Genomic DNA, 24821 nt, shown 5'->3' on the forward strand with positions numbered 1-24821 from the left:
TTGTCAGGTTGCAATTGGTTTATATGAGTTTAACTTCTGTCAGACTGGAGTAAAAGATCAAATTTTAAACAAATTTGCAATTAAACCAGGCAGATGTCTGCCAGATCATATCTCTTACTGCAGATCTATCACATCAATACAGCCTTGAGTCTTTCCTGTCAAAGCTTCCTGAAGTTATATGGAACTTCAGAGGAAGACACTTGTATTAACAAATTGTGCAATGCTGTACAAAAGGTAGAATACACTTTACAAGACTTTGCATCCTACAGAGAAGTATCAACATACTAGCATTATGGTCTTTGCCAACATGCCCTTTTATGTTTAAAAGAAACCAAGCAAGCATGCAATACCATACATGCTCATTATATGATTCAGAAGGCAGAAAGATTCTAACAGCTTCTTCTAACAATGCAACAAGATTCACAATGTTCAGCTCACTGCTTTTCTCCCTACTTTATGCTTGAAGCTCACTGATGTTTTTATTTAGGAAAAAACAGCAAATCTCATTCTTTCTGTATCTTAGAACTCATTTCTTATCACCGCTGGAAAACAGACAAAACACAAACCTCACCACCACTGCACCAGACGTGTTTGTAGGGCTGGTTCTAATTTCATTCTTTTCCTTCTCTTTCAGAGACTGGGAGGGGGGAAGGGTAGAACATAAAGCAAACAAACAAACAAAACTACAAAACTAAAGCATTTTAGGCATTTTCACTTGCTATCAAAAATTAATCCATCTTCTGTAGTCAGCAGTGCATGCCTCCATTAACCCTCCTACTCTGAACACACTAACTGGAAAAACAAAAGTGTCTAACTAGCAGAGAATAAAAGATAAAATTACTTTAAAAACAAACAAACAAAAAAGAAACCCAAACCAAAGAAACCAACACAATGTTTTTTGTTGAGCTTGGAATTTATAAAATGAGCTTGAGGTGTTGCACTTCGTATTGAAAATGACTGAGCAGAATAAACATGCTATCCTGAAAAATGGTCACACTGTGGTCTGAAAAGCCATGATACTTTAAATTATAACGACTATCTTGCAACTTCAATTTGCAAAAAGTACTGAAAATAGACACACACCTAATATACACAATGAGTTTGTATGGTGACTAAATTTAACTTTAGACAGTGAGAACACAATACTGTCTCAAAGTACACTGTATTCTAGTGAAAACAGAGAACTGAATCCCCATGGAATGTTTCTAGTTTTGCTTTTACAAATTAAAATTTGACAGGCTTACACCCTAAAAGTTACATCTATTAAAGGCACAGAGCCAGATGATATGCTGTACCAGCATCCCCAACATACCTACCTGGGGGAAAGGCAGGAGAGAGGTATTTGCTATCAGTGCAGCGAGGACTGTCACTGAGCTGGCATGCTAGGGGAGGATTTATGCCACACTTGTCAGAATTCACTTTCCAAAAGAATCAGGAAAACAAAGAAAGAGGCTTCAATTATTTTTAAAAAAACAAACACAAAACAAACAAACAAAAAAACCCACACAAAACCCAACAACAACAACAAAAAAACAAACCAAAACAAAAAATCCCCACACCACCACAAAAAAGACTCCACCAAAATTCCCCTCCCCAGACTGACTCAGGTAAGTCAGCACCATGCTGCCTGTCAGCCCAGTTTGACAGCAAAAGCACCACCAGAGCTCTTCCAGATAAAAGGCAGCAGAGGTAGCAATGCAAAGCAGTGATTCAGCCACCAGCAGTCAGCAATGCCTGCTAAGAAACCCCCAAAACAGGTCCCAGGAGCAAGGGCAGGCTGAGCCAAGGCTAGGGACACCCCAGACACCCCTCACAGCTCTACTGCTGGCCAGGGTGGTGCTCAGCAGGCACCTGCACCCCCTGTCATGCTACACAGCTGTCCCACAAGACAGAGATTTGTGGAGACTTTACTTCTGAGTCCCTTAAATATCTCAAAACTTCCATTTTGCTTCATTCAACAGGAATAAAACCACCAAGAATTGAGGAGGGTTCAGCTGAACTAGCTGTCTCCACAACAAACTTGCAACAGAGGCAGTGGTGTCAGCAGCATCAGCATGAGCTACCTCTGCTGCCTGGTTTTGAGTGTTGGGTTTAGGTCTAGGCATCAGGCTCTGGCCCTCTTCAGCACCACTGACAAAACCCATCCCAAAGGCATAACTTTGTCTGTTCTCATGTCCTTTATGCATGATGCTAGACCTCCTCTTATTAGCTTAATGGTCAATGCAGCATTTCCTGAAGTCAACAGGAAAAAGTTCAAATTCTATTATCAAACCTACTTGCCTTTTCATCCCTAATATCCTGTATTTTTAGAATGCATGGCCAAAAATTTTTACCCTTTTGTTTTTGTTTTAAAACCAAAAACATTTAAGAGTAACAATAACCACCTAGAAGGAGAAGAGGGGAAAAATGCTTTTGTTGACTCCAAACCAAACCATTATTTGCTTTTCTAATAAAATCAAAGCAAAACTCAACCATTACACCATGCTGCCCATACACAGAGATTTTTCTTCTACATATTGACAACTGCAATCGACAATGCTCTACTCCATGGATGCTTGAACTAGAAAAGAGTCAATGACATTGAGCATTTCAATATAACTTCATGGCAAGTGTTGTTCTTTACAAAGAAAGGATTTTATCCACTGCACTGGATATTTTGCAGAGCCCCATTATTAGTGTGCACTCCAGCCCCAGAAAACCACACACAGCTTGACTTGAAGTCCCAAAGAGAAGACGTGGAGAACTGGAAAGGAGTTCTTGCAACACTGGGGATCAAATGCTTCAATCCATCTGTACCTCTACCATTTGGGATTGTCCCACCATGTAACATGACACAAACAGAAGAGTTTAAACTTCATCTTGCCTCTGTTGAGTTGGTCCTGTATCTGCCCCTGGATCTCAAAGAACACCTTACAGCAATTAATTTTATAGGCAAAACATAGAAGAGACAGTTCACATGAGGAAAAATGCAGTAGCAATGGCAGAACCAAAATCTCCTTTCCACAAAAGACTACTTAGGCTTCCTCTTTGCATTGTCCAAAGCCACTGGAAAGTAGTCAAGCTACCTAAAATTGAACTTTGTGGCCTGGCACAATGCTGTGCTGAGTTGCCAGCTCAACCCCTGCACAAGCAGCAGCATGGTCTCTGATGGAGCAGAGCAGCCCTGGAGCAACAAGGTGCAGCTGCCCCACCACCTGGAGAGAGCACATGGGGCTGCTCCTCGGGGCAGTAGCAGAGGAAAGCTGACTTCATGGAGATTTACTTCAGTTCCATGAAGTGCAGCAAACGGAGTAAAGCACTGAAAAATAAAACCCTAGAAAGATGGGGGAATACAATTTTAAAAGGAAGGTAAAACTATAGGGAGGGAAAGAAAAAAGCCTGGGACCAATAAGCAGTATTGGATAGACAAAACTTTGGATACTGATTAAAAAGTTACTAACCTTTAAGCCCAAGTAGAAGCAAGGACGCTGAATTTAAATGGAAAATGTTCAGCTTAATTTGTTCTTAAAGGTAATTTGCAAATTAAGACCAGGATAACTGCCCTCATTTGCTTCTGAGAATCAAAGTGAAACTTTTAGAGAAATGAGAATCGGGAACTGGCATCAGAAAAAGGAAGATATCAAAGTAGCTCATTTGATTAAGACTAGAAAAAAGACTGAGGTAACAGTCCTCTGCACGTAGGCCAGTGGACTTGAAGAGCAACCAAAATCTTGCATATCAACATTTTGAGGGATCTCCACATCTTTGTACCTGTTGGCTCACTAGGATATTTCCAAGGCCACGATTGACAGCTCAGAGGCACAGCCAATTGGGAAGTCTGTTGGCACATTAACTGTTTGCAAACCCCAGAAATACAGCCCTCCGAATCCAAGCTTCTGAAAACCTGTCCCCAAAGATGGAGATTTTGTAAAATAAGAGCAAATCAGATATCAGTTAGATACCCATATATTACCACCTTGGAATGATTTATAGCTGCCATTTATGGTTTCAGAAAGGACCATTTTCATTATTACCTGGACAAGAGACATGAAGTGACAACTTAAGAGAGGGTAAGAGCAAAAAATCTTTTTCTTTCACATACAGTCCACTTCTACAGAAATGCCGCTCACTAACGTACTTGTTCCAGAAGCATCCCCCCTCCTTGTATTTACCACTTTTAAATGTTGAAAGTATTTCCCAGTTTTCTAGCTTTCCCTTGCAGAGATGTATTCCCTCAGTTCCTAACATCTAACTAAGGAAAACCAAAATATGAGCTCAAGTTACTATCAAGCAATATACCCACTAGCTTTGCATTCCTTTCTCAGAAAAATCACACACCTGGATTGAAGTCCTATTCCCTCACTTCTGCCTTTGCTACACTGCCTTTAATAGAGGAAGAAAACATACAGTTATATCATATTTGCATGGAGCAGACAACTTGAAGAAGTTAAAAAAAAAATAAAAAATAACTTGCATCTTGCAGAGTTCCTTCTTCCTACAGCTACCAACTCACTGCTGAAGAAAAAGGTAACCTCTATATAAATATACAACATATTTGGCATACAGCACTGCTGGAAATCAAGGCAGAGATAAGAATACCTGGAAAGACTTTATTTTCTTTAGCCACAGCCAACTGGGTTTTGCAAGAGACCATTAACTGTAAAAAAAAAAAAAATCCCTTTAAGAGACTAAAAGGGGAAAGCCTCCAGCAGATTGAAGGGACAACTTCACACTAGCAACCCGCAACCTGAGAGCAGATGGAGGAGTTACCTAAGGTTACAGAATCAAAGCAGGCTGAGATAGTGAAAAGTACTGAACATCCCACTAGAGACAAGACAAAAAGGTAAATGAGATTTTGGGGAAAGCAAAGGGACACTGGCATAAAGCAAAGAAAAAAACAGAGAAGGAGAACTTGAAAAAAAGATATTAAAATCAATTTGAGACCATATGAAATTAATTGAAATTCATCTAGAAAGCAAAACAGCTATGATTTCCCCTAAGGGATTAATATCTCTGTTTCTTTTGATACAAGTTCACATGCAAAGACTATTTATTATTGTTGCCTAAAAAATCCAGCAAAGTACAAGTATTCTCAAGTCTAAAGCATCTATGGGAAATTTCTCTTTCTGACAGCTAAAATCAACCAAACCAGTACGTTTCAAATATCATAACATGATGATTAAGAACAGCGTGAAGTGGCTCAGGTACTTTTTTTCCCATCACTTTTATTCTACCATCAAAGTCATATAAAATGACTGAAAAACATTCTATGAAAAACAAATGAGTTAAGAATTTTTTTGGGCCCCACAGGGATTCCCAGCAACTCAGAACTGCTTGTGGAATGCAGCTGCCCTGAGAGGTTTTATCTCTGCTGAGCAGCAGCAAAAGGATCCCATCAAATACTAGTTATCCAAAGATAATGTTACCTGCAATGAAATAAATCAGAAAATTATCTTCCCAGGGAATTATTGTGACATTAACTTGAGTGAAATCTGCATGTTATTGTATGTTAAAGAGTGGAAAATCCATAGAATTAAAAAACATAGGGCTTAAAGTCCTCTTAGATCCCTGTAAACTCATTAAGTCCTTGAGAGAGGAATGATTCTGAAGGCCTCTAAGGTATAAATTACTCCCTGGCAGCTGAGAAAAAGACCAGCTAAGAGTTGCAGCAAACCTTAAGAGCCCAACTGGAGCGTGCTGCTTTGAAAGAGGCAATTCATAGAGCCTGACTGCAAGGTCAGCATGGTTCACTGTTCCTCCTGTCATACAGGCTCCCCTCCCAAACCTTCCCCAACGACATCGGCAGCCCAGGAGTTGGCAATGGTCCATGTGAAGTGCAACATCTCTACGAAGAGAACCATTGCTAAGGTTTTTGGAGATTTCTAGACACAGGCTCTTATTTTACATTACTTAGTCTTTTATGTCTGTGCAATGGGTGTTGTTTCAGGCTGTAGGAGCTTCTCCTTAAGTTAATGGATATGTACATACCATGATCAAAAAGCATGCTTGCTATTATTATCTGATCACATTTTCTCTCACATCTAGTTATGCAAAGCATGAACTCAACCCAAGTTAAGCAGGGCACCAGGGAAAAACAATTTTAAAGGTACAGACTATATTCAGTAGGTGGAAGAGAACATTTTTCTTCAGAACCATTAAGAGCAAAGATGAGGAAGGAACAGGAATCTCACATCTGTGTGTGGAATTCCCCAGCCCTGGTGAAAACCAAGAAGTGAGGATCAAGCTCTCCTTGGTCATGTTTTGCAGAGACAGGTAAGGTACTTGTTCCTTTCCTGAGCAGCCCAGGATGAACCCAGCTACTGAAAGTGTCTTTTTTTTATCCTCTTCCATGGATACTCAGGCAAGATAAAACTGATGGCACTCAAGCACCCACAAAATAAAATGAGAGAGGAGTCTTTCAGAGAAGAAGTAGGGAAGGAGGAAAAGTTAGTTGACGTTGCAACCCATAAACAGAGTAAGACAGGTAAAATAATATCTTCATTCCTCCTCAACACAGGGTAAGATGTGTCTAACAAGACTCCCACTCAGTTAGCAAACTTTTCCTCTTCTGACCTGTAACAGATGCATTCTGTGCCTCACCAGGCTCTCCCAATAAACACACACCTCTCTCATCAGAATAGGAATAAATCGTCTCAGTAATGTTTCTGGCTTAGTCTAATATGCTAACCTATAACGAAAACATAAATGTACATATCACTGTCGTCTTCAAGGCACTGCACAAATACTAATAACTGATCAATGAACTGCACCTGGGAGTGCTAACGTGAGATTAACATGTTCATAGGTATGTAGGCAGCTAATGTTTATGGCCAGCATTTAATTTCTGTGCCCGATTCCACCTCCCAAGAAAGGCTGCTCCCTTACGGCTGGTCATCCGTCTGCCTGCTAGGGAAGGGTGAGAACCAGGAAACAGCAGCTGACTCGGTGCCAGACCCTGCCTGACAGTGGAAAAAGCCGCTTCAGAAAAGCCTGGAACAGTCCCAAAACCTCCCTGCCTCCTGAGCCAAGCAAAGGGAGTGAGAAAACTTTACAACTTAGGTGGGATGATGCCGGAGGTGGCTGACATTTCAAGGAATAGCATACTAAATTGGAAAAGTAAACCTTGAGACACAAAGCAGATCTAAGGCAACTCTGGGATGGTGGTGCTTAAAATTTATTTTGCCCTAAGAGTATCTTGCCAGCACCCAGAAGAAGACTGGAGAACATCAGAAGCATATCTAAGTGTTCCCCTCCCAAGCAATCTACCATCCTGGCATGTTCAGGCTGTCAAGAGCTGAAGAACCCATGCCACCACCTCCATCAACAAGCCAAATTTGTTACTGTTGATTTTGTGAACCTGATTATCTGGCTGACAGATCCTGAAAGACAACAGAAACAGGCATTGCAGCACTGTATCTTTATGGGTAAACTGCTCCTATTACTACATCTCTGTGAGCACATCTACAGTCTGTGGTGGATTATCCCCAAGTGCCCAAAATCTTAAACCATGATGAAACCACATAAATAAGTCTCTAGATTGACAACATGCATAGCAAATGAAGATCTGCTTCATAATCCCGTTTACTGCTAGCTTTTCAGTTTAGCTTTCTCCAACCTACCACAGCCATCTTCTATTTCCAACCTAACCTTGCATATCCATGTCTGAGATCAGTCTGAACAGAGAGGTCACTCCACTGCCAAGCAGTTATTTCGTACTGGCAAGGTAACTGCATGGGCTTATTAGCTAGCTGTAAAATCTGAGTCGGTGAAAGCTCCTGCAGACTTAGCTACCAGAAAAAAACTCCAGCTTCTGTTCTAAACTCATCTCCCAAGCAGCATACCCATAATCAACAAATGGTACTGCTTAATTCAGTCTGAAATTCAACTAAAGAAATTAGGTAGGGTGGCCATCACCATGAAGGATACGCTGCTGCTACTCAGAAAAAAAACAGTGCTAAGTACACAGACTCAGGCATCTTGGTACAACAATGTCCCACCAAAAATACTTTCATTTCCCAGGGGAAGTACTGTGTGTTGCACATGCTGGGAAGAAAGGGCAAGTCTTTGATCATCATATCGCCCAGCTTTCCTTCCTCTAGCCTAGGAGGACAACTGCTTGCTAAGGGAACCTACACGCTCAACAACATAACTAACACCTCTCAGAAGAGGAATCTCACTGCAAGTAGCAAAGGCTTCTCCATGGCCTGCCTTGCTTCTGCAGAAAAAGCAATTCCCTGGCAGTACAGAAGCTCTTACAGCCCAGCTTGATTTTTACCTCTGAAGAAGTTACCTCTGAAACTAACAATGAGTTCAAAACCGTGTGATAAAGTAAGAATAATTATTTTGAAAAATAATAAATACACATATATTTTTACAATCTGTCAGAACTTTGCTTTGCTAATGCAGATGCTCCTTGACAAACATCCACAAATGGGTGAAAAAATGGCTACTATTTCTCCATAACATGCATTAGGAGGTTGGTACTTTCAAATTTGCATAGCAGAAGCTAGGATTGCTCATCAGTGAGCTGTAAAAGTACAGCTGCTGATGCTTCATTGCTGATTTTTGTCTATCTGATTTTGTTAATAGAATTCCCAGGAAGTGTAAAGACCAGCTTCTCTTAGCAGAGATGTTACATATTCATAAGTTGATGGATGAATATGTAACTAGCCAGGCAGTACACACAGCTGTCCGTGCTATAGAAATTCCTTCACTCTGAGACTTCAGGTCTGTACAGTCCAGACAGTGGCAGCACAGGTAAGGTGGCAGCAAGAAATGGACTTGCTTAGCTGTGACTCATAGGAAAACAGCAGAATGGCAACACAGGATGAAAGACTTGTCAGACCTGTGAACACAAGCAAGTACCACTGTGAAGAAGCAACAGCCCCTACACAAGTTGTTACATTAAATGCTAAATACACTTCCACTTAAAACTGCATGTAACTATCAATATTCCTGGCAACACAGATCATATAAATACTTAGATACAAGGGCCAGGCCTCACTGAAAACTCTTCAAATGTCTTGGGTTAGAGAAATATTGCAGCTCTTTGTGCTGCAGGGTTGGACTCACATTTATCACTCAGGGAGATTACACATCAAAGACAGCTTGTTTTTTTAAGTGCTGAGTGCCTTTCTTAGAAAGTTACCAGAACTTCTTTCTGTCTCTTTTTGGTGGTCTCACATTACCAAAAGTTATCATATGCAGACATTAGGCAACAGAGATAACACTCCATAACTCTCCATACACTGGACGGGGTCCTGTATAACAAGTCCTACTGCAACTGGTCCAAATAGCGCTGGAGCTGTCAAAAGTTTCACTCTCAGGCTATGGCCACAGCTGATTCAACAATTCAAAACCAACCCTTTTTCGCAGAGCATCAATTATTTGATAACAAAAGTCAACATATCTCAGTCACCTCTTATCTGCAGCTAACTCTTTAACTACATTCTTACGTAAGGCTACAACTCACTCATTGACTCGCCAGCTTTCACACGCTACATATGAACTTCCCCCAGAGGCTCCAGTGATACAGTGCTCCAGCATCCCACGCTGTATTCCCACGTACCAGGCATTCCCAGGGCATCTCCACTGAGAGTCCCCCACGCTACAGGGTGACCCCAACACTGCCAAAGGGCTGCTTCTTCACGGGATGTGATCAAGGGGTGCTTGAGGGAGTCTTCAGGAAAGTCACATCCTACTCACTACAGTCTCACAGTTTGACCCCTCCACTAGCCACAAGATAAGGAGACGGCTGCACAAAGCCTCACTCCTTAGGTAAGAGAGCCAGTTAGGAAGGGATTGTACTCACCAGCATTTGCCCAAGAGAAGCCATCCACTCAGACTGCAGAGCACCCCCTCTGTGTCTCTCCAAGTCTTCCCAGGCTGCCAGTGCCTGCACTGACACCTTAAGCATCACCTCCCTGACCACTCACTCAGCTCCCTCCCTCTCCTGCCTGTGGAGGGTTGAGCATCTGCCTTTGATGTCAGACTCAGCCTTGGACAGGGTAGCCTGCACAGAGCCAGCCAGAAGACATCTCTCCCAGTTGATGCTATTATGTTGGGGCCTACAGCCTGCAGCTACACTAGCTGCTTTTGCTTTTTTTGGTTTTCATTTTATTTTAAATATAACATTTAATTTTATACCTCTGTATTTAGGGATTCATTAACACTAAAGTACAGCATGGAAGCCCAGTCACGCCTACAGTTCTACACATCTCAAGAGGAATCACGTGAACTTGTTAACTGAGTAAAATAAGTACAAACTAAATTGCATTTTCCTTGTACCTTATGAAATGCAGCAATGCCTCAGGTGACCTCATGCATCTACCTTACAGAAAGAAAATGGCTAAGACACACTGCAAAACATTGAAGAAAAAAGCCACCCTATTGTAACAGGGTGAATCCCAGCCAAATTAGCTTCCCTTTCGAAGACACAGAATTTTGCCTGCTACATTTAATGTTTATGGATAATTTTGTATGCAAAGCCACCTATTATCAACAGTTGAGCACCTGTTTTAGTTGAAGAAACACAGAACCATTTGCTGGAAAACATGGGCCATTCTGTTCAGTTTTCCAAATTATAGTTTTCTGTCCTTAAAAATGGTGAAGATAAAGACAGGAGTTCTGCTTTTTGACAATAAAAATGCTATCATCGATTGTCTAAAGTGGTCTTCAGTTCAACTAGTTTGGTCTGTAATTCCATCAGGATGGAGGCAGAAAAATCTTTGATTTAATGCTACTTTGAAAACACTTCATAGTACCTATTTCTAGCCCATTCACAAACATTCACTTTCAAGACAAGTGCAAGTAACTTCCTGCCATTTTCAATCTGGGGAAAAGAAGTAAGAGAGAATAGCACTTTTCCTCTACGTTTCATAGGACAACAATGCATGTGCCTAAAAGACATAGATATTACTAGCACTAGCTTAGGTTAATAAATTAAACTGGATATGATCTCTCTGAATATTCTCACAGATTTTTGTCTCAACCTTCCTAATTTTTTTACTGGTGCTAGGAATGACCAATTAGTCTGATGAACTGTAAGTAACTTCCTTTAGCTTTCAGTTTATACCAACATTTCTTCAGGTGACAATCTTCAGTTTATCTAAAGAAAAGTCTTAAGTGGTGGGTTAAAAGAGACACTAAAATACTCCAGTCACTCTAGTAAATCTCAAATTTTAGTTATTCAGACAATTTACAAACATATGCTGCACACCTACAGCTGTCATCATCATTAGCATGCTTCAGCTGAGTGGCAACAATCAAAAGCCAAAGAACTCTATCAAAACACAACAGCATACCTATTTTTGGGGAAAAAATTAATAAGTACTTGAATGTTCTTCCACACCAGAGCACAATCCACAGCATTAAGCTGGAAGCTTATCTGAAACACAGTTGAATACAGCTGAGGAGAAATACCTTCAGAGGTATGGGAAGTTTGCATACTATGTTTGTAATCACACCCTGACCATTACATTATCTCAACAAATTCTTGCCTATTTCAAAACAATGTAAAAATAAAAACATTAGCATCTTCTGTTACATATAATTCTTCACATCACAGGTGTCTTTACCTTCTTCCTAGAAAATCAAGTATCTTCCTTTCACCTACACACTAAGAATTCAGTGGTGCTGAAAGGTATCCACTTTGTGTGACAAAGAGCAGAAACAGGGCAGATGAGGGCAGCCAGATGCAGTGGAAGGGATGAGAGCCAGGCTGGAAGACACGCAGACAGAACTAAAGAAATATAACTCTGGGTAGCTGAATTGGACATGAAAACAGAAAGGTGTAGCATAGAGATTCAAGAGTGCAACATGCTTCTTAGGATGAGATAGATGAAAGCAGTTTTGTAGCAATAAAGGAAAGATGGTGATATGTAAAGGTGAATATTGCAGCAGGGTGAGGCTGGAGATGTGAACACAGAAGAGATTTGGAGATGGGGTTGTGTTACTGGAATAAGAGAAAGAAAAAAGAAGAGATATCTCAACATCCGGGAAGTATCCAGAAGGGGAGTAGTAGGAGGAAGAAGAGAACAGACAAGACACTATAGGGAGGAAAAAGTTTACGTTACAAATTTCAAACATTGCAAATTTCTCTTGTAGTAAAAAAAAGTGGGACTAGCACATGAGCAGCTAAAGCAAGAGCTTTCTGCCAGTCTTGCCTTGACTGCAAACATTTCAGTTATCTCACTCATCTCACACGAATCCACAAAATGGCTTGCTCGCTGGTAATAAGGCAATAATCAGTTCTCTGCTGAGTTTAAAAATGTTTAAAATTGGTAGCAAATGTTTATTACTTTCTCATCCGTGCAAAAAAATGTGCATGCTTCATGCACTGCTTCTCAGCAACTCAAGAGCAGTGAACTTGCTCCAACTAAATAAAATACCTCACTGTCATTCATTTGAAAACCTGCTCTTAAATTCAGCCATCATTTTTATTGAAGTGCACAGTACAAAACTGTCATGCATTGATGGCAGGCAAATTCTGTTTTGTTGAACTGCAAAATGAAACACCACATTCAAACCTACAAACCTGGGAGCCCTGGTTATGAGTTATTAATGCTCAAAATACTAGCAAGGACATCTGTAATAGAAATTTTACTTCTAATGACTCAGGTAAACATGTTTGACTCACAAAAACAGACTTTAATATTTGTGTAATCTTAGTATTTAAGATTCTACAATTGTGGTTTCAGTTTTATTAGTGAAATTTGGGTGTATTCTACAGCTGAATTTCAAGGGAAAAAAAGAGTTTGAATATTACTGTGTTTTCTTAAATTGTGCTGGAAGTCTTTGTATAAAGATGCTTAATGGTTTAATAGTTATGCCTTCATTAAAAACAGTAATCTTAACTCTACCTTTAATTAACTAATTCTGATCTTACATAGAGAACCCAAGGAGGAGGCACGGTGCTACCTAAGTGATCCTTTGCAGCCTAAGAATTCCAGCAATATTTAAGAAAATACAGTAATATTCAAACTCTCTGAGTTTGAAATAACTATGAAATTTAGATATATAATCTTAAATTAGTAAATGAAAGCTCAGGTAAGATAGCTTTTTGTGCCTTAAAATGAGGATGTGTGGTTTCTGCTCTGCTATCATTCCTCACAGATGTTAGCAGCCAGTTGGGTCCTAAAAAAATTCAGAGGGTTAAGTTCTATCCCTAGACAGCAGTTACTGGAGTATGTTTATGCCAGGGTTGGTTCAGCAACACTACTGAGGGCCAGCAGAATTTCCCCCTCTGCCACTAGTTTGCATCATCTTTCATCTGCTCTATAATACATCATCATTCCTACATTTAAAAAGAACTCCATGATAACCAAAGAGAGTATAAAAACACTGTAAAAAATAACTACAGTGGGGGGAAGGGAGAGGATGAGAAGGGAGGAAGTTATGAGATAAAGATGGCTCATTCCAGCGACATCCGCATCTAACAAATTTTTTTCAGGAAGAACAAGGAATGCATTTTTCCCTTGCAAAATACACTTTTCAGGGATGCTTAAATCCTTGCTTTCCTGTGTGCAAATAGTTTCTTCTCTGCTGTCTCCATGAAGATCACACAGTCTTGCAAAAGCAGCTGAGCTGAGCAAACGAAGAGCGTTTTCTCAGCCAAGCTCATAAATTACTTATTGTTTTAATACACTGGAAAATTGGCAGGAAGCAGGGGAAGGTATGTCAGTTACACAAGACTTTATACCATCACTTATCCTTGCCTTCCATTAAAAAAATGTTAGTTGCTGTAGCAACTGTCAAACCACACTCTGGTTCCTCTTCCTCCAAGACACAGAACTTCTCCAAAACACTCACATACAACACAGCCCTCCCACGTCCAAAAGACACAGTTTCTGGCACTTTCATGTTGTTTAAAAAGAAAGAGGCTCTCCAAGGAGCTGTAAATACTTCACACTGCTTTTGCTGCAAGGTACACTTCTCTAGAAACATTTACCTGAAATCCTTAAAATTCTTAGGTTTTTTCTTTGTCTCTACCTCTTCATTTTTCTTTCTCTTCCTGTTCTCCCTTCTTTCTCTGCATTGTAGAGAACATTACTCCATGAACCTTATTTCATCACTACATCTTCCAGCATTATGCAAAATGCCTACACATTTGTCAGATGTCACTCTCTCTCTCTCATTCCTTCCCTAATTGGAAAGGCACATGCAATAGTAACATCATCGCATAGCACACGTTGCAACACCTATAGGTCAGAAAAGGCAAATCAAACAGGTCTCCTACTTGGCACCTAAACAGACAACATCTCTCCACAACCACAGCTTCTCAATCATTCTTAGGGAATCCCTGCTCTGCCATGAAGGGGAACAAGCCTTTTCTCAGCTGGCGAAATTCTCCTCCACTGGACAAATCTGAAAAGGCAACAAACAAAAAAGGAGACTGGCAGCCACTGGCATAAAGAGAGCACTTGAGACGGCTCTCTCAGAAACAGGACAAGCCCCATACTACTAGAAAAAACCTCATGAGAAAGCAAAAATATATTCCTCCCCTTTGTGCAGCATGCCAATATTCATGATAAGCAAAGATCCCTGGGAAGCTCTTACATGTTCAAGGACACTACCTAGGGCAGCATGTTTGTACAGTAAAAGAGAGCTCCTTCTTACCTCCCTCAAATCCCAGCAGCTCCATTCTACTTCTAACCAGAATTTGATGTTTACAAGATTTTCATGGCTATATGTTTTTGGTTTTAGAAACTATCAACACAAATCAATCTGTTCTCATACCTAATGGGATGATTATTTGTAATTGCTGTCTAGAAAAGAGAGCATCGTAATATTGCACAAATTGTATCCAGGAATGTACAGAAATTCTACTTTTCCAGAATAATTTCAGACTTGGATATGCTTATCTTTTCCTATCATAGAAGCTTTATCATTATTTTCCTGGGAAAAAAATAGTTTAAACAGTAGGATTAATAGTTGCATATAAAATTATTTTTGGTTCTTCTAGGAAGGTACGAGCTACCTGATCACTTCACCTTGCAGTTAGTAGTTAGTTTCATCAGTGCCATAAGTATCACCATTGTTTCTTTCTGGCAACCCACTTTTTTTTTGTTGTGTTTTGGTGGTTTTTTCCAACAGGGCAAAAATGAACCAAAAATCTGCAAATTCTTTGTCCTGCCTACACCAGGAAGTACAAAAAGTTTAGTGTGTGTGTCCATACAGAATTAATTGCAAAGTAATATGCACAAGCATACTCTGAAACCAGCTTTCTACGAGCGTTTACAGTGGAAACAGCTGCATACCAGCCCAGCTACATAACACAAACAAGGTCACTTGACTCCTGGGAGCAGTGGCACACAACCACCAGTTTGAACTGCAGGCAGTGATCCAATCTGTTACCCCAAACCAACAGCAATCACACCCTGCAATAAAGTGAGGAGCACTGAAGGATGTCTTTACTTGCTCTCAGCTCTGCCTACCAAGAGCAGGAGCTGAAAGCAGGTGTTGGTGGCTGATCTTCCTATCAGAAATCTCAAACCAGCTGACAATTTTTTGCCACTCTTAACAGATTGCTGGACTATTCCCATGCCCTGGTTCCTTCTTCGGCTCTCTTTCGCATCTTGTGTTTGAGCAGACACTCTATAAGCAGCTTTATTCTCCTGTGCCCAGTCTCCCTTTCACACTGCTACTGATACTGCCTCTCTTTTGCCACATCCCTTATTTCTGTGGTACCCCAGAGTTGATCCAGGCTGATAACACCTGGATCCTGCTTGCCTTTGTATTCACTCCCCATCTTTCATTTGTCTGTGACTCATCTTGCACATGTTTGTAAGAAATTATTTTCAGAGTGCTACTCATCAATTAATTGCACATATATTCAAGTTTCAGCCTTGGGAGAAGCTTATGTGCACTATTCACTCACAAAAGGCATAACCACAAATTGAAAATTATGCATGCTACATAGACAGAGGCAGTTCATCAAAATTTGCCTAAAACCAAGGATGTCTCCTTGCCACAGACATACAAAATGGGAAAAGTCTTTGCTCTTCAGTGTTCGGCAGCATCTCCCAATTATTAAGGCTGATGAGAGCATTTCAGTGTTACTTAAGGTGCCCTGAGTGACAATTCTTGCAGTGGTTTATAACTCTACCTGGACAGCAACGAACACATCTGAGACTCCAGCACATTATTAAAAAAAAAAAAAAAAAGTGACATGTAGCTAGTATTACAGCCATTTTAACCTTTTTATTATTATTATCCCTATACAAAAGTGTCCAGATTACACAAACCTCTTCAAACACAGCCTTTTAAATATGATAACCAGCTGACAGGACCAGTCATCAAGCAAGAAGATTCTTAGTATTCTCTTACATACTTCCTCTATTATCTGCAGCTTTATGTTTCATGTTACACTGTTAGTTTTACCATTCTTTTTTGCTGCTCTAACAGTATTTTCTCTTATAAGCTTATCTCAGCTTCAGTACTACACCTATTTAATCCAAATTATTTTTGTTTAGAATAATGATATATACAAGTAGCTCTGCTTCAAATATTACAGTACTTTACTATAAGTTATTGTAAAGAGACACATGTTCAAGTCAAGTTTTAACCACATATAAACAAGATGACACCTTAAAACCATAAATTAAAAAATGTGGAAGGGGAACTATCTAACTTTAGCTACGAAGACAGATTTTAAAATATGTATCTTTATTGGTTTTAATAACTTAAGATTTTTTAATTTGCAAGACATTATCTCAGTCTGTCTGTTTATAATAAAGTGAACCTGTTCTTTAGAACAGTTAAATATTTGGTGAAAATTTCTTCCAAGTTCCACTTGAACTACAAACCAAAAAGGATCTCTTACCCACATATCCCACTCCTGGAGCTGACCATTAGAAACTCAGCTCCCTTCAGATGGAAAAAAACAGGGACTAAGAGAGAGAGAAAGAAGTTCATACCCATTTCCTGAGACAGGAAGCTTGAGTGCATATGGCCTCACAGAAGGAGAAAAAAAAGCCCTGAAATGTCTGAGCCCAGTAGCTCGGCTACTTCTGAAAATGAACCACGATACAGCAAGTTCCTCCTCCCAAAAAAAGAATGGTGAGTCATACAGCACAGCAGAAGCCCCTAGGTTATTCTTTAAGTTTCTAAATAAAAAAGCTTTATAGCTTTACAGAGGAGTAAACAGCTTCAAGATAAGGCAAGGAAACCTAAGAAAGCTTAAATTTTCCCATGCAACCACCTGTGATGGCATGAAAATGGAAAGAAAGTCAGTTTCTTGAGAAAGGGATTTTTTTTTTCTCCCCATTTTTTAGAGCAGCTGCTGCTCCTTAAAGGTGATGTACTGCAATTTTGCAAACAGCTTCTTCTCCACCTCCTTCAGAGACACTCAGTATCTTTTACAGAGCTTAAATATCAGAGCATTACCAGTAATTAACAGTCACCTAGTTATCTGAATCAGAATTTGACCAATGCAAAAAAAAAAAAAAATCAGGTGAACAATGTGGGCAATTAGAAATTAAAAACTGACAAGCAATTGTAAGATATTCAAGTATGATTAGCAATTGTTCAACATGAAAGGACAAAGAAGATAGAACAGCATACTCACTATACTAACTTATAATTAATATCAAACTGTGATGTCACGTGTGATATCAAGATGTGGACTCTTACTCACATATGCATTCAAAAAAGTAACATATTCTGAGTTTTGCCCTGCTTAAGCAAAATTGCTATGCCAGTTGCTTGCCTGTAATCAAGACACCCCAAATTGACATTAGATTAACTCACAGTTAACATGATCCTTATAAAAATGAGGTTTTGTTAAATGCTATCTGCATATATATACACACACGTATCTCTTACATAAAATACAACTGCAAATGTTTAAAGGGTAATATTTTTCCAGTCATTCCCTGTTCCCCTTTGGACTCTCAGTTGCTGTTGGCATCTACTGCTCTTTCATGCTTCAATTGCTATTAAATTTATAGTTAACATTTGAATTACTGTCATAGATCAGGTCATTACAAGTGTGTTGTCCAAATGCTTAATAATAGTAGTAGTAATAATAATAATGCCTCTGCTGCAAGGAATGAAATTTTAGAGCATTGTTCACAAATGAATGGAGACATGCTATGAGTTTGAATGTGTGACAAACTAATCCCAGAGGCCATGGCAGGTTCGCCATCATATGAGCCTAACGCTGTATATGAGCTAAATTTCCTGTCAAACACAACCAGTTCTGTAAGGGATATCAGCAGAGACAGTGGCACAGTCTGGTCTACCTGTAAATACCCTACTAGAGAGGAACAAGAAAAGCAGCAGCAGCTGGACACAGCTGAGTAGATGGGAGAGCAGAGGAAAAGAGTGAGGCTGTACCAGCCAGCATGACAGCCAACACTTAACAGGGAAAAGGGGGTTTTACTTATCATGTCACCAGTCAACACCATCTATCTTTGCTTCCCCGTACCACTCAGAACTGGATGATTACTGTCATTTTAGCTAGATTTTCCACACTAAGCACAGAATCAGCTCTGAGAGGTTTCCAAGTACTCAGAAAGTAGCTATCTGCAGCAACTTTCAACCCCAGTTAGCTTTGATATTGCAACCCCATTTAATGAAAAGCTATGATCGTCTCAAATTACAAAAGGTTGACATTTGTGAGAAGGGTTTTCTTTTCCTATATCTAAAAAACTGCTGCATTTCATAACCAACCTTTCACAGCGCTGAAAGTATAAACACATATATACTTACACATAATAAATAGAGAACGCTCCTAAATTATTCTCTGGAAGAGAAAAAATACAGAGAAGCATTACTTTAGAAGAAAGAGGAGCAGGAGTAAGATTTTCAGCAGCAACAGGAAGCGAAGAGGGAAATGGTGAGAGATGCAGCAGCATCTTTCCAGACATGTTTCAGAGCCAGAGGGCAGATACACTGATCTTTATTGAGTTATCTACCTGTCCCACCACCAACTGTCTCTTACATGAAGGATCTCACCTAAAGGGTCAGGAAAACAACAAAGCAAACAAGCTGTGCCCATAGATGAAGTAATCAATCATGAGAGTAATGAATAACAATAATAATATCGATAATCAATTATCTTAAATGTGAACTTTTAATGACTCAGCTGTACTTCTGCATTTTAACTTTGTGTCCATGTATCAACTTTTAAAAACTAAACTGTGGGGATTTTACCCTAATACAAAACATCATGTAAAAATTTACTTTGGTGACTGGCCTCCTAGGCTGATTAAATTACAGGCAAGTCAGAATTTTATGAATGCATAGCTCTTAAAGAGATGTACTCTTACTACAGTTCTAAAAATACGCTTTGTAAAACATCTACATGAGCTCAGTGTGTGGGCAAATTCACAAATAGATTCTTCCTGATGTCCAATAACCAGAAGATGAAAAAGAAGAGGTTCCCTTTAGAAGAACATTCTAGACAGTTCAAAAATAGCTTCTGTGCCCTTGCCAGGTACAAGAGAAACTGAGAATGTAGGAACCCTGCTGCTTACTAAAACCAGGTTGTTTTGACTGTATTTTTCATCTACCTTCTGGATTTCAGCAAGGAGAATTATTCCCATGCAGCTCCCTAAGAAGACCACCTCATCCCAAATCTTAAGTGAGAAGTACCACCATTGACAGGTTTCCAGATGCAAAATCCTAGACATTAGTAGTATTTGTGATACAAAGCGGCAAGAGGCTTCAGAAGCTGAGATGCCTTCAGGGCTTTAGCTGGTGAAGGAGTTAAAGGTAACAAGGGAAATTGTGTTCCCTCTTCCCCATCTGAACTTTTCAGAGAAAATGGCAAAGAAGAGTTGTTTATTCTTTCAGGTTGATGTGAGAGTTGTGTGCACTCAGGCTAATATTCCCTCAGTGGAGACATGTGGAGTTAGATAACATCAATTTAATGCTAAATAATCTTAAAATAGAAACATACACAGTGTTGGTTTTAGACATAGCAGATAATGCTTTCACATACTCTTGTTTTGCCTTTTGAGTGCGTGAGAGATACATTATCTCATGTTTTAATGGATTTGGTCAATTTCTTTCTGTGGCCAAGTTTACAGATTCTTGCAGATCCTGTTCCCACATCTGGGAACTCCACATTTCTCTAAAGATCCTTGAGTCCACAGTAATCTGTACAACTCCACTCTGCCAGTGAGACCTCACAAACTTGAAGTGACTCAACCTAGAGAGAGTGCAGGGACAGCAAAGGCAGCTCCAGGGTAAATTATCATGCAATGATCTTAAATGCTAAAGACTAGTTCTCTAAGCAGAGCTCCAACACTGCATATCTACAATGAAACATATAATAGAGCAGGGCTGTGGTTTGTGATTATTTCCAACCCCCTGCTCCTTCCTTAAGTTGACGGTATTCACCAGCTCTAACTTCCTCCCCAAGGTGCATCACCACAGCCACTGTCAATCTCTGGCCTTAATCTCCCACGGTACATGCATGTCTCTAAACTAGAAAGCATTACAAGCAGGAAATGCCAATGCTGGATGGAGTTCAGATCTACTCATACAAACTACAAACAAGTGGTTGGCAATTTAACAAATGACAGCATCTACCTAAATACATTAATAAATACCTTGCAACGCACACACATCAAGGGACATTTTCTGACTCTTTATAAAATACCCAGTTCTTTGTAATGTACACTCTCCAGAGTGTACAGAACTACTCTTATGGGTTCCTATAAAGCACTGCACATACAAACCAGACAAATTAAATGGTGCAGCCAAAGGTGATTTCCCCCTGCCCTTTCTTAGAAGCAACCATGCATACAATGCTGAACTGTTCATACATTTTGCAACGCAGCTGGGAAGAAAAGCAAAGAACAGTACATTCAGCAAATCTTCTTACTACACCAATTTCAGCAAGGACGGAAATGTGAGGCTATAGATATATTTGTTTAATTCATAGAAGCCAGTCTTTTACCCTGCGTGATGAAATACAAACAAGAAGCAAAAGGAAAGAAAATAACAGAAAATTACTGAGGTGGAAAAAGCATTCTTAACCCTCAGAAGAATATCTAACTCTTTAAAAATGACAGCTGCCCAAGTTTCACTCTAACAAGCACAGAAAGTTATGTGAATGCAAGATTTATATTTTTAAAAATAAGCAAATGTGGCTTGCTGGCTTAATACCTCTATCTGCTTGGCTTCATGAGTGGAAATAACTGTTCTTTTCTAAGTTGACAACAAACTGCATGGAAATGGCAAGTCATCTCAAGTACAGATTGAAACCTAATTTTCACCCAAGATATTTAATTTCTTATGTCATATAAGGAAATTCAATACAACAATTTTCACAAAGCAGGCTTATAGGAATAACCTAAGGTAAAAAAAACAGGGTAATGCTGAGGGGACTAAAGAAAATCCTCCCAAGTCTATAAAAATCTTAGACCAGACTTGCAGCCTATCCCACAAGCATCAGACTTCCCTGAAAAGCTGGTATGCATAATTCAAATCTTAGGCTTCAGAGAAACTCTGTGTATAAAATTAAACATTCTGATATCACACTGGCAAAGAAAACAAGAGAAAAAAAAGTTTTGACCCAGCAATCTTCCCCATGATCCTGACCATTATTTGTTCAGTAAAGCATATAAACTAAGCATTCCCAACACTACTGCTGCACTTTTCTTTCTAGTTACCAGAGAAACTGCATTTTTGGCACCTAATATGTATGTCTATTACAGAGGATCCTTTCTGCTGCAGAGATAAAAATTCTGTGATGAGTGTTACTGCTTAAAGTTAATAAATTATTTTTTGCAACCATGTTCAATTTAGTTTTCTACCTGCCATGTGTTAGACTGCATCAAATCAGCCCTGATGACGTATTTCAGACAGACTTGGGGTTTGCCCCGAGATGAAGCAGCCCCCTCCCACAATACAGTGCTCAGAATGGCACTTCAAAGCCTAAGAGAAGCTTCTGATAATTTGCAGTTTACACTCAGAATGAGACGTGCCTGGCAATTCAGCAACAAAAGCAAAAAGCAGATGAGGTATTCAAGTGCTTTTGTTCCTGTAACAAGAACTGCAGGAATGAAGATAAATACTGATCATATGCACGCTTCTTGCATTTCTAGGTCTTCATGTCAGTATTTCATTTAAGGTGTTGTATTTTTTCAGTTAGATCTAAGAATTCCCGAAGGACTTGTCAAATCTAAAATGTGTTATTTGGCTTCCCTGGAAATAGTGGTCAGCTGGAAAAGAACAGGAGCTATAGAAGTAAAAACTGCACCAGGGAACAAGGAAAGAAATCCTCTACATTTACACTCTGAGTTTTTGAAGCATTCTGTTACAGTCAAGATTGGCATAGCATAAGAAAACCTTGGTGAGCAGACTGAAAATAAGCCAGTTTTGTCAGCTTGGTTTTCCTTTTATTCTTTCCTTCTATCATCTTCCCTACCTTGTGTTCATTCCTTCCCATCACTCATACCTTTAATCAGTACTCCACTTTACACATCACCTCACAGAATCACAAGCACTCTAGCCACCTTGATGCTGAATTACCCTGTAGATACTAAGCAGTGGGTTTTACATACAGCCAACCTGGAGTGGTGGAAGACAGGTGTTATCCAAAACCCTAGACATTTCCAGAAAAACTTGGCTAACAGCCAGTCATCATCCTTGAGAAGTATGTGCCAGTTAGAACAAGAGTACATTGTTGCAACTCCTTTGAAACCTTGTCTCCAGAACTCCTTGAGATTTCGTAACAAATAAAATCTCCTGCTTTTTCCAAGAAGTGCTTTAGATCTACTAATGCCTTCAAGGTAAGGTTTTCTGCAGCCAAGGACATAACATTTCATCATATTATTAGCATTGCTCTCGTTCTAAGTGTAGCCTTTGCCATGGAAATATAATAAGAACTCAGATATTGTACTGTCAAAAAAAGGTCCTTTTATTTCCCCCTACTTGTTTGGAGACTACACCAATTAAGGCCTACACACAGTTTACAAATGCTATCCACTTGGATCTACATTAATGACAGCAGATTTGCATGTGAGTGAATGCATCACAATTTCATACTGTCACAGCTTTTGGTTGATGATTTGTAATTTGCAGTGAACTGCAGGGAAACTCCTGTGTTTTTCAGCCTAATCCATGACTACATGGAAATCTCAATTTCATATTTTATTTTCCCTCTTAAAGTAGGGTTTGTGCAGATAACTTTGGAAAAGCATGAACATTTAGGAAAAGGAAGAACCAACAAGTATATATTTTTTTTCCAGCTATTTCCCTATTTTTCAGTCCATTTCATGATTTCTGGATGCTTCAGATTAGACAGTCTGGATACTATTCCTTCCAGAGGAAGTAATTTTACAGAAATTTAAAACAAAGAGCTATGGCAAGCTGTAAGAAAGATACCTATACATGCATAGCTTCCTCCCTGTCAGGGGGCGGATTGTGCTATGGTTATCTGCAGATCTTTTGATTTAAAAGGCAGCAGGGAAATATGACTTTTCTAGGCATCAGTAGTTGTGGAGTTAATTTGCTGTTGGTTTGGTCATTTGTGAACCTTGTGCATATGCTCCGTAGTAGTGAGGGAAGAAGTAATTGAAGGACTTCTGTTACTTAAACTGTTTGAGTGGAAGAGTTCTAGTAGTTCCTATGTACTACATCTGAAAATTGGTATTTATGTATTGGATGAATTTTACCATGAGAAGTAAACTACATAAAAGCACAAGAAAGCACAGATCGTGTATCTTTTAACATACAAGCAGAAATACACATCACTGTAGTATTGATACTTGGAAAAAAAACCAAGACACCGAACACCTACAACCACGAAAAGATACATATTTCATTATCAGACTGTGGCTCGAGATACATTCATGTCCAAACACATTCCTACTTATGTCATACTAAATAAGGCATATCCATTCAGGAAAAGAAGTTACAAATTGCTACAATACTGGAATCTATAGTCTGATTCACACAGTTCAGACTATTTTCACTTTAGTGAAAAAAAAAGTACTAGAAACAGATTATCCCAGTGCTTTACAGACCATCATGAAAAGAAACTAAGAAGGAAGGGAGAAATAGTTTAATGCTAAACACAAATCCTGTCCCCCTGGGGTTCCACATCCCTCTGTATCTGCTAAGCACTGCTGAAGGCAGGACCTTCATCTCAGTCTACAATGTTTCACTGCTTCATTAAGTGGCAACCTGCAAACCACAATCTAGCATTGCTGAATTTAAAGAAAACTCAGTCTTAACTCTTGCCGTCAAAACCCCAGCTACCCTAACAATACACACACATATATGAAATACATAACCTTTCAATATTCTCTGAATGAGCTACTATTTCAAGGCTGAGCATCCATAATCAAATTAATTTCAATTTAGTGTGTAGATTCAAGTGTTACATGTTAGGATCTGTTCTACCTTTATGAGATGATGGGTGAATTCTCTTTGAATAATACATCTTACACAAATGTGGTTCTCAGCTTCTTTGAAGCCCATGGTCAGGCTAAATCTTTCCACAAAACACCTAAAAGTCAAGTCATTGTGGATAACAAGTTGTACTAAATATAGATGCAACATGAAGAGTATCACTGCATAACAAATAGATTTTAATAAACATACACTTTAAAGGGATGGTGTGCCACATTCTTCCAATTTAAGCTCTATAACACAGGATTTTACATCTTCCTCTCAGAAATGCATATAAAAAAGCAGCCTTAAAAAAATCCTAGTTATTTCCAAAGTAGATTCACTGACGTTTTTTGGATTAACACTAGCATCACATTTCCTTCTGATTATCCTATAATCTAGTATACTTAACCACAACCAATATTTACATTGCATAGCCTTGATAGAGACCAGACAGAACATCACAGCTCTGACATTATACTCAGTGTTGGCTG

The 24821-nt window shown here is 39.3% G+C and overlaps 1 protein-coding gene across 1 annotated transcript in view; it reads right to left on the minus strand.

Moving 5' to 3' along the window:
• Positions 1–24557, minus strand: part of ARHGAP6 (Rho GTPase activating protein 6) — a 119660-nt gene extending 95103 nt beyond the window's left edge. Inside the window, exon 1 of the mRNA XM_010004653.1 lies at positions 24340–24557. Within this exon, the coding sequence (XP_010002955.1) occupies positions 24340–24498 (159 nt within the window). The 5' untranslated portion in view covers positions 24499–24557. The remainder of the gene's footprint in view (positions 1–24339) is intronic.
• Positions 24558–24821: the final 264 nt, after the last annotated feature.

The sequence above is a fragment of the Chaetura pelagica genome, unplaced genomic scaffold, assembly GCF_000747805.2.
Source record: "Chaetura pelagica isolate M959 unplaced genomic scaffold, ChaPel_1.0 scaffold178, whole genome shotgun sequence".
Lineage (NCBI taxonomy): Eukaryota > Metazoa > Chordata > Aves > Apodiformes > Apodidae > Chaetura > Chaetura pelagica.